At 40.1% G+C, this 14501-nt stretch overlaps 2 protein-coding genes across 7 annotated transcripts in view; one reads left to right on the plus strand and one right to left on the minus strand.

Annotated features, from left to right (window-relative positions):
- lrrc18a (leucine rich repeat containing 18a) lies at positions 1 to 2887 on the minus strand. Of its 2 annotated transcripts, XM_061836413.1 has the most exons (4): positions 2549 to 2887; positions 2021 to 2091; positions 1864 to 1943; positions 1 to 907 (listed from the first exon to the last, which is right to left on the minus strand). In XM_061836413.1, the coding sequence occupies exon 4, from the start codon at positions 901 to 903 to the stop codon at positions 91 to 93; it is 813 nt and encodes a 270-aa protein (XP_061692397.1). In that variant the 5' UTR covers positions 904 to 907; positions 1864 to 1943; positions 2021 to 2091; positions 2549 to 2887; the 3' UTR covers positions 1 to 90. The 2 variants fall into 2 exon arrangements, with proteins under 2 accessions (XP_061692397.1, XP_061692396.1); XM_061836412.1 differs by having other exon boundaries at positions 2021 to 2887.
- The window catches only part of wdfy4 (WDFY family member 4), a 42206-nt gene extending 28683 nt beyond the window's left edge, over positions 1 to 13523 (plus strand). For 4 of the 5 annotated variants that reach the window (XM_061836399.1, XM_061836402.1, XM_061836403.1 and 1 more), the window contains 15 exons: positions 3915 to 3957; positions 4291 to 4410; positions 5074 to 5197; positions 5286 to 5395; positions 6325 to 6475; positions 7164 to 7255; positions 8134 to 8343; positions 8419 to 8539; positions 9686 to 9843; positions 10312 to 10470; positions 10538 to 10717; positions 10866 to 11048; positions 12451 to 12547; positions 13109 to 13238; positions 13316 to 13523. In XM_061836399.1, coding sequence (XP_061692383.1) covers positions 3915 to 3957; positions 4291 to 4410; positions 5074 to 5197; positions 5286 to 5395; positions 6325 to 6475; positions 7164 to 7255; positions 8134 to 8343; positions 8419 to 8539; positions 9686 to 9843; positions 10312 to 10470; positions 10538 to 10717; positions 10866 to 11048; positions 12451 to 12547; positions 13109 to 13238; positions 13316 to 13376 — 1939 coding nt within the window. In that variant the 3' untranslated portion in view covers positions 13377 to 13523. Of the gene's footprint in view, positions 1 to 3914; positions 3958 to 4290; positions 4411 to 5073; positions 5198 to 5285; positions 5396 to 6324; positions 6476 to 7163; positions 7256 to 8133; positions 8344 to 8418; positions 8540 to 9685; positions 9844 to 10311; positions 10471 to 10537; positions 10718 to 10865; positions 11049 to 12450; positions 12548 to 13108; positions 13239 to 13315 lie in introns of those variants that run through there. The other variant, XM_061836404.1, reaches the window with a different exon arrangement.
- Positions 13524 to 14501: the final 978 nt, after the last annotated feature.

The raw sequence follows: 14501 nt of genomic DNA on the forward strand, positions 1-14501 counted from the left end.
TCAAGTCAATAAACAGCAGTTTATTGAAGGGGGCAAATGTTTTCATTGTTGTTGCATTATGAGATGAAGTGCGATATGCATGAAAACATATCAAATATTGCTTTCGAACGACTGAAAGTGTTCTAGTTTCTTAACTCTCCACACATCCTGATTGACCGCGGCCACCGAGTTTGGTGTTACCAGTCCCGAATAACACCTTTTGTCGTCAAACATGTCCCTCATACAATCTCCTCTCAAATGCCTTCCTCCTGGGTCTTTACATATTTTAAGGCACGTACTACACAGTCTACTCTCATGGACGAGGTACACACCGTCCTCCTCGTCTGACTTTTCACTTTCCATCTCCTCGCCAGCCTCCTTAACTTTCAACAAGGGGTTTCGTTTTATGTTCACTTTAGTCAGATTGTGTAGTGCCTTCACAAAGTCTGGCAGGCGGGTGAAGAGGTTATCAAACAGGCCTAACTCTTGGAGGCTCTCCACAGGGACCATCGTGGGAAGCAGAGCGTCCAGCTTGTTCAACCCCAGGTTTAGACTTGTCAGGTTGGTGAGGGAGGCCAGCGTAGCGGGCAAACCTGATGAGGTGAGACGATTGTTACAGAGGTTGAGGTAGGTCAGGCCCACCAGTTTACCGATGGACTCGGGCACGGACTCGAGGTTGTTGCTGTGCAGGTCCAGCCACCTGAGCGACGACAACTTCCCAATGCTCTCTGGGATTTTTTGTATCTGGTTGCGGCTCAGGTCCAACTCATCCATGTTAGTCAGTTTGAGGATACACTGCGGGAAGATGGTTATGCCCATGTTGCTAAGTGTGAGCCGGCGCCACCCGTCAGGTTTCATCCGTATGGCCTTCTTGGCATCCTTGAGTGTCACCTTTGTCCCTGTGTTTCCTTTCCTTTTGGTCATGGTGCTGCAACACACACACACACCACACACACACACACACACACACACACACCACACACACACACACACACACAGGGAATCACCACATGATTTATCTCGGATTTTCAGGCTCATATGACCATTTACAGTAAACACATTTCCAATGTGTGTTTATGTGAGCGATTCCGCAAGGCTTATGTGATTTCGTCACACAGAAAATAAGGCTCATGTATAGCCAGGGGCAATGGGAAAAGCATTCTCTCGTAGGAATTAAGTGCTTGCGTATGTGTGTGCGCGCCAAAGCAATGTTATGTTTGAACTAGTGTGTGCTCACCCGGTGTTGCCCAAGGGGATATTTAAGAGCACGACTCTCTAATTAAGGCTAATGCTGGGGAACAAAAGCATTGAGGCGACGTTGGGTAATGCAGCAAAAACAAACGAGTCTTGATGCTCCGTCACTGAGTGTGTGCTTTGGCCAGGAATGAAAGGATGTGTGTGTGTGTGTTTCTTCAGGGTGCTTAGGGCACGCCAAGTGTAATGGTATACATGACTTGTACATGACTGTCCTAAAGTGGATATACATGAGTGAAGAATCAAAATAAGGACTTTGATAAATGATAGTTACGGGGTGCTTGGAGGTGATGAAGGCTTGGCTCTTCCCCCTTCCCAACTGCGCGAGCAAGGTGTGCGTGCGTTTTTTGTCTGTTACACCCCAAGGCCCTCTCTCGCCTCATTCATCATCCTCAGGATGAGAGGGGCTATCTACTTGCGCTTGTTCTATTATAACCTCCTATAGAAAACTATTGCATGAAATTATTGCCTGCAATTAGATAACACACAACACAACCAAAGTCAATGATTGATTTAGTGTAGGCTTACAAAATAATTTGTTCAGGGGTTAGTGGATAAAAGGAGGACTTAGAAATAGACCCATTGCATTATTCTTGACTATTACCAATATAAATGAATGTATGTACTCACCATAGTCTTGTATTTCCACTTCTGACTTAACAAAGTGATGATTGTTTTCAGTTTTAAAAGTCCATCAACGACATCAGCCACTGTCCCGATAAAGAAACAAGTTAGGGCGTAGCAACAAACTCGTTGCCTGCATGAAGACGACATACGAAAGAAATACCTGCCGACAATGACCGTAATCCTCAAAGTCGAGAGGAAAGCTCAGGAATACAATGTTTCCTTTCCTGCACACTGCAAATGCAAGTTTCCTCTTGTTTGGCATTGTTACTTAGCAACATGGGGTCCTTGGCAGCAGGACTGTATTGTCATGATACTGGCCCACAGAGGGGGAAGCTGATTCCAGGAGCAAATGAATGCGCTCCTAATTTAAATTAAACAACTTGGATAGATAGTGTTGTGCGAGTAAATTACTTTATGAAATGTTCATTACAATCTAACATAGATATGCACGCTCTCGTAGATTAACTATCTGCTCACAAGTAATGGAAACAATTAAAAAACGTCAGTGATCACTTAAATATATATATGGTCTTTAACAAAATGCCTAATTTAACACTAAGCAATTAAATGTAGCCCATCTTGTAATATAAATGCCACTGCATTGAAATATTGAAATGTACCGCCTTGGAGTACCATGCTCCGCCGCGTCTATTCAATGTACAATCGGATGCAAAAGAAAGTTTCTTACGCCTGTCAATCACGCAACCCGCCCACCCATCTGTGCGATCTGGCATCGACTTCTTTTGCCTTGTTTCTTTGTCTGGAGTTCATGACAGCAATTTGGTTTAAAAAAAAAAAAAAAAAAAAGAAGACCAAACAGTTTTACATGTCACGACATTTTCTGGGTACTTCCACAGACACCGAATGGAACGTTCGAGTATGAGCTCCAATCCACAGACGGTTTAAGATCGGCGTCATCAAATTGGCGTCGCCGATAGCGATGACGTCAAACAAACGTGACAGATGCCGCTGACTTCTGTGAGCTACATGAAGTTGACATCCTAACGGAGTTTTTACAGCTAGCATCCGGTATAATGCGAGTTCACTAACTAAAACCAATCATGTCGGCCCTGGATTCCTCCTGAGTCGTAGTAACCGGCTCATATGAATTACCAACTGATTGCAAATCTGCATTCACTCGACGAATGACGTCATAGATGAGATGATGGTCGCTTTCTGACGCTTAGCAACAACACAAAGTGCACGAGCCTCAGCTAATGACTCCCGATTGAACGACAAGAACACAACTGGGAGCTGGATGTGCTAACCACTCGCCCGTTTCATATTATTATTATTAAAGGATGGGTTTTTGCAGGAGTTTAAATATTTGCTCAATCTGTGTGGATTTGTCAAAATATTGATACCGTCAATAAAATATCCAAATATCAAAACTATAGATGGTAGATGCATATAAAATATACCCTCCTTGGTTAAAGCGTTACAAAAAAAAGTTAAATCACCCCGCATTCCTCCAACAACATAATTGTAGTGTTGTGGAATCTAGAGTGTAGTTAGTTTTAAAGTTAATGAAAAATATGTGTAGTAATGTGTTTTCTAGTTAGTCATCCAAATTATTTTGTTCCAAATAGCTGATCATATTTGGTTAGAAAACCTTTTTAAAAAAAAAAAAAGTTTATTGATTAATCACAGTAAAAGTGAGTATATTTATTTCTTTTTTAACCACTAAGGCGTCATTAGCAAACACCTGCTAAATGGGTCTGGGGGGGGGGGGATGATGAAATCTATATCATGTGTAATACGCTAACTTCTAGTTTGACTGCTGCCAATATTAAAAGTACTACTTCTGAAACGTTGGAGGGGAAATGACTTATCACAGGGGAATGGGAGAAATAGATTAGGTACTAAACAGGATAAGACTGAAAAAATGGAGCGGATAACTTGGTGTACAGTATAACAAATACTACTAAAATCAGGTGTGTTCACTTCTGCTGTGTTACATTTGATCATTGCTTGGAAACAAGTATAAGAAGTAGATGGTACGAAATGTTTAAACTCTGGTGTTAACACAAGTTATTTCTTTTCTTGTGCACTAGGAAGACTCCCATAGTTGCGAAGACCATCCTTGTTAAATGGCAGGTATGACTCAGACGATGATTTACTATATTTTATCAATTTGTTTGTGCGCCTGATCTATGTGTAAGCAAGCAGGAGCTGTGTCATCAGAAAATCTGACTCATGAGTTCAAATACAGTGGATCAAAATGGGAAAATAAGCAATATCGGTTTAAATGTTGTCCTCTCTCTAAGAATCTTTTAAATGTTGGCCATATTTACCTACTGTCCTAAAAGCATAAACACTAAGTTGAGAGTAATGTTATTTTCCACACATGCTTTTTTTTTTCTTATCTGAATTTGAACAATGCTTGATGATGTGTTCATTTCCTTCGTGTACATTTTCTTATTCTTGCAGAAAGGGGAGATCACTAACTTCGAGTACTTGATGCATTTGAATACTCTTGCTGGGAGGACATACAATGACCTCATGCAGTATCCTGTATTCCCCTGGGTCCTAGCTGACTACAAGTCAGAGGTACGAGCAACAGTTTTTAATGATGACCAGTGGTTCTCCAAAATTTTAAAAAATGTAAAATGTAAGTTCTCTTAGCATATTGGCCAACATACAGTTGTGTAGTAGGCCCAAATGTACATCAACAATTTGGCTCTAATATTTTTGTTAGCCACTGTAACATTATGCACTTAGTGCATCAACCTCGTGCCTGAATATGGGGGAAATAAATACTGGGAGAATAAATGATAAACTGATATGATTCGTTTATTATGTCTGGAATGTAAAAGTTAAAAATGACTTAAATGGTTGAAAAAAAACTATCCAAATGAATAAACGGCAACGTGTTCTCCTTAAAAAGTTAAATTTAACTTAAGTGTTCCACTACATCCAAAAATGTTGAAGCCACTGCAACATTATGGGCAGTGTGAACATTTGAGTTTGTACGAACACAGGTGCACGTACTACATTTTGAGAACCACTTATCTCAACCATGTCAGGGACCATTTTTTCTATTAATGACCGCACAAACTGTCAAAATTAGATGCAATGATTGAGCACATTTATTGCTCCAACATGAGTATTTGTGGGTGAAACGTTTTGGGGTTTTCAGTTCTTTTACTGTTTTTGTTTCAAGAATTGCATGGTGGTATGCTTGCATTTTTATCCAAAGTACATCTGTACTAGACACTGGACCTGTCAGATCCCGCAACCTTCCGAGATCTTTCCAAACCAATGGGTGCTCAGACGGAGATCAGGAAGCAGATGTTCATCCAGAGATACGACGAAGTAGAGAACAGTGAGTGTGAAGGTATCTTACCAGCTTCGTATTTTCCATTCTTCTCACATTTACAGTGTACTTTGTTTTCAACATGCCTCTTCTTTTGAATTTTTTATAGGAGGTTTGTCAGCACGATGCCACTACTGTACCCACTATTCCTCAGCCATCATCGTAGCCTCTTTCCTTGTTCGCATGGAGCCTTTTTCTCACACCTTTCAGACACTGCAGGTAATATAAGTTGTGACCACAAAATTGTACTTATTGGAGTCAATCTTATGGGAAAGTTATAGTATTTGGGAACTTTCATTCTTGATTTAATAAGTTCTTCATCATCCAAATCATTCATTTGCCTTATAATTCTTCTAAATGTGAAAATAAATACATTAAACATCTGATATTGAAAGAAACTGCCACACAGCAATGTGACGAGAGTCCTCAAGTTATGGAAAGGCCCTTTAATAGTGATTAGAATGATTAAAATCCAAACAAGGTTGCGCTAATGAATACAAATGAAAAAGAAATAATTTTCAAAATTAATAGTCAGATGCTGATTTTTCACTGAAAACAAACTCTGCAGCTCACCGACATGCATGGAAATTTTCGTTAAAAAAACTGATTTTGAGAAATGAAGTAAACAACTCTGTTCGGAGGTTCCCGTGGCATCGGTTCGTTGATGGGGGTCTTTTCTTAGTTTGAAAAACAATTATGTTGAGATTTCAATATGTATGCTAATAATAGCAGGAGACATCTAAAAGCAGCCCATACAGATAGCCATCAATGTCGCAAACTTCCAATACGCCGTCCAATTGATTATAATGAAAAGGCATGCATATTTGATACTCAGAATAAAGCAATAAAGATGTTAGTCTGGTGAATTACTGTGTCTTTTTGTCTACTGAGGCGAACATCACGCGTGTTGTAATATCCATAACCGGATTTACATCTCTAACCCGATTTATCAATACATAAGCTATTTTCATTCATTTCTGTAATTGTTTTATTCTAAATTACATTCCTTCTCATGAGACTTTCCTCACAGATTTATAGGAATTTATGGAAGGATGAAAAGATTCTTTTGTCTGCACTGTAGTTTTCTTCTCCGAATACTGAATAATGGAACATCACATCAGTTTTTCACTTTGTCTGTCTTCTCGCAGGGAGGATTTGATATCCCGGAGCGGATGTTTTATAGTGTAAACAAGGAGTGGGAGTCGGCCTCCCAAGATAATATGAGCGACGTCAGAGAGCTGATTCCAGAGTTTTTCTACCTGCCCGACTTCCTGATCAACTCCAACAACATCCAGCTGGGTCAGGTTCCAGAAATCTATCTCTTTTTTTATTCAAACCATACTGTGACCTATGATGGATGTGGTCACCAGTCCTGGGTGTGGGGAGCCTTTGGCCCAAGTCAGCTGAGATAGGCTCCAGCTCCATGAACAGAATGAGCGCTTTTGAAAATAGATGGATTGTTTATACAGTACATGGAATTAACCTCATGCAAGCAGCATATTCCATACCCTCCTTCATACATCTATCCATCCATTCATATTTTTGGCTCTTTGTTTTAAGAACTGTTCTCAAATGAGTTTAAATTCATCAACTTTTTTTGTTTTTGCCCACTGTGCAGTTTTAAAACATTCATAATACTCTCGTCTGGCATTATTGCAGAAGCTCTCCTCAAAAAACAAGACTCAGCCTTTTTTCTGAAGAACATGAGCCATGTGTTTTTAAAAAGTGATCAAGAGCACACAGCTCGGTGGACTAATGATTAGCGTGTCTGCCTCACAGTTCTGGGGCTCGAGTTTCAGATCTCAGATCTGAATGTCAGTGTGAATGAATGTTTTTCAGTTTGGCCTGTGGTTGACTGGCGACTGCTTGATCCATAAAGTGGCCAAGTGACGTGTGTGTTAACATGCATGGATACAGACTTGCAAAACGTTACAATGCAATATTGTTTGGTAACATTGTTTGTTTTCTTCCTCTGCACCACTTTTAGGCTGCATGGCAGACGGAACCGCTCTAGGAGACGTGGAGCTGCCGGCGTGGGCCAAAGATGACCCACAGGAGTTCATTAGAATCCAACGTGAGGTCAGTGACCTCGCTGCCTCACTTTTGGACACTACTACTTCATGAAATTATCAGGACTTTTCCCATAAGAGCTATTAATGCGTTTCATAACTGGTGTAAAAAGACAATTGGTGTTTTGAAAATATTAAACAATGCAATAGTGTTGGTTAACCGCAGTTGTTTTTTGTTTCTTTTTTCTCAACACACACAATGTATTATTCTCATTTGTCTAATATAATGGCTTTTTCTTGCTTTTCAATGAAAACGTATCTGCAGACAACAATCCTCTTCAGCACAACCCAAGGCAGGCCTTTCCTTCCCACAATGCATCATGTCTGCAGGCTCTCTCTGCTTTCTCAGCTGCATGACTGCCCTTTGTTCGTTTTGTCTTGACTTTCCCTTCTTCCAGCCATCCTGGGGCCATTTGAATTGTTATGCTGGCACAATCTACTGAGCTTTGTTCATAGAATTAGTAACTTTTGAAGATTGATTTTCTTCCATGCGCAAATTAAATAAGAACAATATATCCTCATTATGAGTTTTTTTTCCCTGTTATTCCAGGGTGGGATTATTAAGAATATTTGCCAGCATGCTGCAGGTCTTTATGTCTTCTTTTTTTCTTATTAACTCTTCAAAACCAATCTCTGGCTGATTCTGCACAAATCTTTCTTTAATGCCACAGTGGTTAACTCATAACTCTCCAGCATATCGCCTCTAAATGGACTTTTTGAGAAAATCATTCAGTGTACTTTTTTTTAATGTAATTTCTTGCGCATTCTAAAACAAGTAGTGCTACAGTCTCATATTAAAAGTTTGACTGATGACTTTGGCCTCAGTCTTATAACAAAGCCCTGCATGCCAGTGTGGTGTTAAGCAACAATAGCTTGTGTTTATGACAGGCCTTGGAAAGCGACTACGTGAGTTCGCACCTCCATTTGTGGATTGACCTGATCTTTGGGCACCGACAACAAGGCCCCGCTGCTGTCGAAAGTGTCAACACCTTCCATCCTTACTTCTACGCTCAGAGAGGCTGTCACAATGCGAAGGATCCGCTCATTAAGAGCACCATTTTGGGATATGTCAGCAACTTTGGCCAGATACCAAAACAGGTTAGAAAAAGAAAGACGGGAGTCACTCACACTTTTCTTGAAATTAAAACAATCTCTTGTATTTTTTTGTCTTAGCTCTTCACCAAACCGCATCCACCTCGTAATAGTATAAAGAAAGAGGGGCCATCACCACCTCACCCAACTCCTTTTTTCTTCAATCTTGACAAACTCAGGACGACTGCACAACCATTTCGAGGTATGCTTGGAGTACAGCTGCGCAAATTATGCAGTCTGCTCTCTTCTTTTACGAGCCACCGAGCGTTTACATTTATCAAACGTCCTGTCATATTTGTTGTCTGTTTTTACAGACATTGGTGAATTCAAATGTATTTCTTCATTATTTTTATTCATTTTTGTCATTAATGGCTGCATATACTTATTAAAAATATTGGTAAGATAAATAATTTCTGTCAAGATTTCAAGTAATTTTATTAAATCAATTAATGTATTGTGAATAAAATATTCAAATAAATAAACCTAGTAAAATAAAAAGTATACAGTAAATGTTTGTTTCTGTCTATCATGTAAAGATTAAAGACAGGAGTGACTCCAATCCTGAGTACAGTTACAATCCAGAAAATAGCCTTTAAGACTTTATTGTCCTCTTCATCTGCCACCACATTGTGTTGCTCCCCGCCTTTACTTTATCTCACAGCATTTGACACCAATTATTATATACAAGATGTGTCCCGGTCTCCGGGGGATCGTTGTAACAGTGCAAGAGCATCCATATTTTAATTTACACTATGGACGGGGTGGAAGGCGCTATCTGTTCCAACTACGACATGGAAGATGACTCTTTTGCTGAGCTCTACTTAATAATCTGAATATCCCTACAGACCCACTGAGGGAGAGGAGATGAATCTGCAAATGCTCAGGGAGAGATTCCTGCATATTACATTTCATATTAAATCTTAGCGTGTCTGATCTGATCAATAAGCAGATAGAGATGAATAGGAAGCGGAACGCCGGGACTTGGCTTCTTTCTGGGGATTTCCGTTGCAGAACCGGTGACGGGATGTAATGATTTGTGCATGTACGGATAGGTCAATTACCGGAACAATTACAACTCTCTCACACACCCGCACAAACACGCAACTTTTGAAGCTGACCAGGATGTTTGTGTCGGCATACACCGAAGCCCAATCTATTCTGGAAAATAACCATTTTCTGTATTTCAAGACAAATTTTTCAAGTTGATGTTGCTTCCCAATGTTTTCTTTAAAGTTTTTTGACTAACAGATAAACCTGATTTACAGTAGGATTTGGGAAAAACTGCTGTATTTTCTTACTCCCCTGTGCTCCACTCACAGTCAAATTACACCATATGATATTTCTTTAGAACTGCAGAGAGGCCCAGTGGGTCAAATCGCGTGTTTGGAGAAAGAGGTGGTGATCCTGGGGAGGAACAGACTCCTCCTGTCTCCTTCATTGAGTTGTTTTTTCAACTGGGGTTTCCCTGACAACAGTTGCACTTTTGGAAACTATACCACTGACAAGGTAATTTGTATCAAGATGACGTGAATTTATTTTGGTGCATGACTGAAAGGAAAAGGAATCAAAAGCAGATCTAATGCTGGTTAAATGGTGTATAAATACTGTAGACCCCTGCATGCTGGGGTTCAGCATCGACATCTGATTTATTTATTTTTTCCAATGTATTAGCTATGTGTGTGTGTGGGGGGGGGGCAAAGGGAGGACTACCCCCCCAAAACATTTATTGATGCACTCATAAGAATTTTCGTGTTAATTTTTTTGGTTTTACCTGCCCCCCCCAAAAAAAAAAAAAAAAAAATCATTTCTAATGGGCATGAACTATCCATTGTTTTTGCTATTTGCAGTCAGATCAGGTCCCAGTCCCCCACGAGTAGTGGGGATTCACTCAATATAGGTTGAAGTAAAGTTATGTGTTCATGAAATCCTCAAGAATGGTACAGTATGATCATTTCTTTACATGTCCATCTCAAGACGTTTGCCGTGTGCGATAGTTTATGTGCCTGGGGGCCAACAATGTGCGCCGCCTGTCCCAACCCAACCACCGTCATCACTGCAGGGAGCAGCACTGTGGTTTGTGTGTGGGACGTAGTACTCAACAAGGACAAAGTCACGCACATGAAACTCAGACAGGTGAGTCTGGCTGAAAAGAAAGGAAATAAAAAAAACGTTTCGGACTCGCTGTTATTTTTTCCAACAGCCACTCTACGGTCACACAGAAGTGGTGACATGCGTGGCTGCGTCTGAGGTCCATAGCTTGGTGGTGAGCGGTTCCCGTGATCTCACTTGCATCTTGTGGGATCTAGAGGAACTAAGCTACGTCACCCAGCTGGTGGGACATACCAGCAGCGTTTGTGCAGTGGCTATAAATGACCTCACGGTAAGTCTGACCTGGGTCACGTCATTTTCGGTTTTGGCTCTCTTCACAGAATGAGGAACGGAGGCTGCTTGGTGTAATTTTTTTTTTTGTTAGCTGTCTTTCCATATGTTCGGTGAAGAATGTTTAACGCTTTACTGCTCTGTCCAAGGGTGAGATCGCGTCATGCGCTGGGCCTGTGCTCTACCTGTGGACGATGAAGGGTCAACTGTTGGCCTGCACTGAAACTTCCCGTGAGTCTCTGTCAGACATCCTTTGTGTCAGCTTCACACAACGACATGAGTGGGACGCCAGGAATGCCGTAGTCACCGGCTGTGCAGACGGCGTTATACGGGTGAGGATTAATAGAAGAGATGTTATAAAAGAACAATTAAAAAATAGCCTTTGAAATCATATGTCTGTCATGTTTTTAAAAAGAATGTACAAAGGGACTTTCCCAGGACCTTAAGAAACTTGAGAGAAGCATAACTGCTTGTACAAAAATAAATATAGTCAAATGAAACGTAAAAAAATTGCACAAAGTATGCCACTAATTTTACTTGTGTTACTTGGGGAAAAATATACTAAAATTAAATCTCAAGAATTACACACAATACAACCACAAATTTCACTCAAATGTTGGCACTAATCTTTTATAAAAGAACTATATAAATATTTTTGTCTTATTTTTAGGACGTATAGAATGCAGACAAGTGCACTCATAACAATTTAAACTGTTTGATGGATACTATGGGTAGCAGTGCATCTTTCGTTACCACGTCAATCTCACATTTCTGAGGTTGAGGTTTCAAATCTCGGCTACATCCTCCCAGTGTGCTGTTTGTCCCGTATTTTCACAGCATGTTTGTGAAGGTTTTTCTTTTTTTTCCCCCAGGTACTTTGCTTCATCCCACTTTCCAGAAACATCTATGGAAGGTTCATAAATGTGAATTTGAGTGTGAATAATTATTTTTTTAAATGTCCCCTGGGATAGGCTGACGGCCAATGTATCTTCCCTCTTGCCCAGTCAGCTGCGGTAGGCTCCACCTCACCGGTGACCCAAATGACAAGCAGTACATAAAATGGATGAATGTATAAATTACTATGATATCAAAACACCGATGCATTGTTATGTTAAAAGGATAGAATTGTTGGGAAAACAATTGAAAAATAGCAAACACCACACAACAAGACTATTCAATGTGCAACATATACTCACGTGACCACGCAAATTATTTCAATACATATCCTTTGTGACTTTGAAACATCTACAGCTATATCTGTCTACTACATCTATTTAAATGAAGGACCCCTTGTAATATTTTACTAGCTGGTCTACGACCCACCCAAAATGATCAACTTTTGGTTACCGAGTCATTTCTTTCGAACATTCTGTTACACTAATGGGTACAAGAGTTATTGTTGCTTTGTACAAGTCCATAGTGTTTGAATACGTGGTTTTACTCTGCCATTAGCCTTCGAGGTAGTAGCCTGCTGTCCATCAGTGTAATAATAACAGCATATGGGTTGTGTTTATTTAATATAAGCATAATGCTGCATTGCTCCAGTCAAACTGCAAACTCTTAAATTAGGCCCCCACTAGAGAATACGTGTGCCAATGCCACACATGCTCACAATTGGTATTATTACTTTATTATTACCTTGAGTTATGGAGAGTACAGGCACCCCGCTGCGTGTGTTTGCCATTATGTTGAATTATGTCTGATTTTGCTACTCGTTATGTGTCTTTCACCCAGATATGGCGGACAGAGTACACCAGCACACAATTAACTGGCCCTCCAGAAAAGCCCGTTTCCCTAGGGCGAGACCCAACAGCGCAGACAGAAACCGCCGGTAATGCCGCTCGCGTTACGATCCGATATAGATCTATTTATAACAGATGAGAAGAAAGGAGTGGCTGAGCAAAAAAAAAAAAAAAAACTGAACCAAAAGTATTTTTATATTTTACTTTCACAAGGAAAGCACACCCCTAATTAGATAAATCCTTAAGTGTGAGATGATTATTTTTTAAGCGCTCCTCTCCGAGCGAGGCGGTGTGCTTTTCCAGATCCCTCGCTAGTGTTAAGGCTAGCAGGAATGATGCTGTTCCAAAGTTATTAAACATAGAGGCAGTAAACACTGATGAGTGAATCTGCTGACGTGCGTGAGCGTGTATAATTTAGAAAGCAATAATACCCAGATCCAATTTGGCATACATTGGTTACAGCCCCACTTCACCTCACTTGAGCATTGTGCTGGGCAAATTACAGAGACTATTGTTTATGTAACATTTAACACGCGTATTTAGGGGATTTTTCACACTTTGCCAGCCTATTGACAACCGATTTGAATGCTTGAGGAGGCTCACGTACAGATTATCACCATAATATTCATACCGCGATGATATTTCTGTAGCGAACGGCTCGCAGCAGCTGAACCGTTGGACCAGACGTCTGGTGAAGTGTCGGGAGCTGAACAGAAGTCAGGCTGTCTCGCAGCATCGCAGCAAAAAAAATCCAGCTATCACAGCATTGGCCATGTCCAGGTATTCGCATAAGTCACTAAAAGCAGGTGAACTTTATCATGTTGCGTTGCGTAATTTACTAAGGTGTCTTTGTGTAGGAGCCATGCGACACTGTTGGCAGGTGACGCCTGGGGCCGAGTTTTTACTTGGACCTGCTAGTGAGCTCACGTGTGACTTCATTTATTCTTGGTGCCTCAAGACTTAAACAGTAGGGAACTTTACCTTGAATGTGAATATTTTAGTACTGTAGCTTTACATGTAAATACCGAATGAAAAATTGAATTAAACATTTTTAGCTATTCATGACTATTTGCATTTATATTTATTGTCTTCCAACATCTTAAACCTCAGCAGGCCAGAATATACTCTAGAGTTATATAAAAAAAAAAAAAAAAAAAAAACATCAAGATAAGTAATTTTCAAACTTAATCCAGCATTAATGTGACCTATAACCGATATAAGTTAACTTTTTTTTTTTCTTTTGAGAGGGGAAGTAAAAATAAATGACTGACATATTGTGGTCACACATGTGCACACCATTTATAATTGGGATGTGATAGTGGCCAGAATTAACGGATTACAACCAGGATCATGTTAAATGGAAGTCAGCACACACCTGCCACCTTGAAAAGTTCCTCCTAGTAACCTCAAATAAATTTAAGATGTTCTAGTAGGCTTTTTTTCCCGACATTTTTATTGGGTTTAATTTTTAAAAAAATATTTTACATTGTTCATGATTTGCTTTACGATGTCCAAGAATAGACATGGCTAGTGACATAAACACAGCACCAAATCATGATCCTGGTGCCGCAACGCTTCACTGTAAGTATGGTGTTCTTTTAGGGATTAGCATCGTTGTATTTTTGCCGAGCATCCCTTTTAAAAATTGGGGCCACAAAGGTCAACCTTTGTTGTATTGGACCATACAAAAAACTCCCAAACATGTGGTAAAATATATTATGATGTGTACTTGTACAACTATGTTTGTCTTTACTTCCCCTCTTTTCAGTTTAGTTATAAAACTTATAAGTCACACAAACAAACGGTGGAGTATGTTTTTGCAGTTATTGGGTTTTTTCTCATTTTTACATCACAAAAATCTGGCATCTGAGTGTGTCAGGTTTTCATCGGTTCATGGCTGAGTTTTGTGTCATAAAATCCAAACATTGGTGTGCTCGCATGCCATCATTTGAAGCTGCAAGTGTTTAGCTATGCAAAATGTTTGTGGTGTGCGAGAATTTTACCACACTCACTGGGTTGGGAATTCTTGAACTTGATGCAATG

Source organism: Syngnathoides biaculeatus, chromosome 12 (genome assembly GCF_019802595.1).
Source record: "Syngnathoides biaculeatus isolate LvHL_M chromosome 12, ASM1980259v1, whole genome shotgun sequence".
NCBI classification, from domain to species: domain Eukaryota; kingdom Metazoa; phylum Chordata; class Actinopteri; order Syngnathiformes; family Syngnathidae; genus Syngnathoides; species Syngnathoides biaculeatus.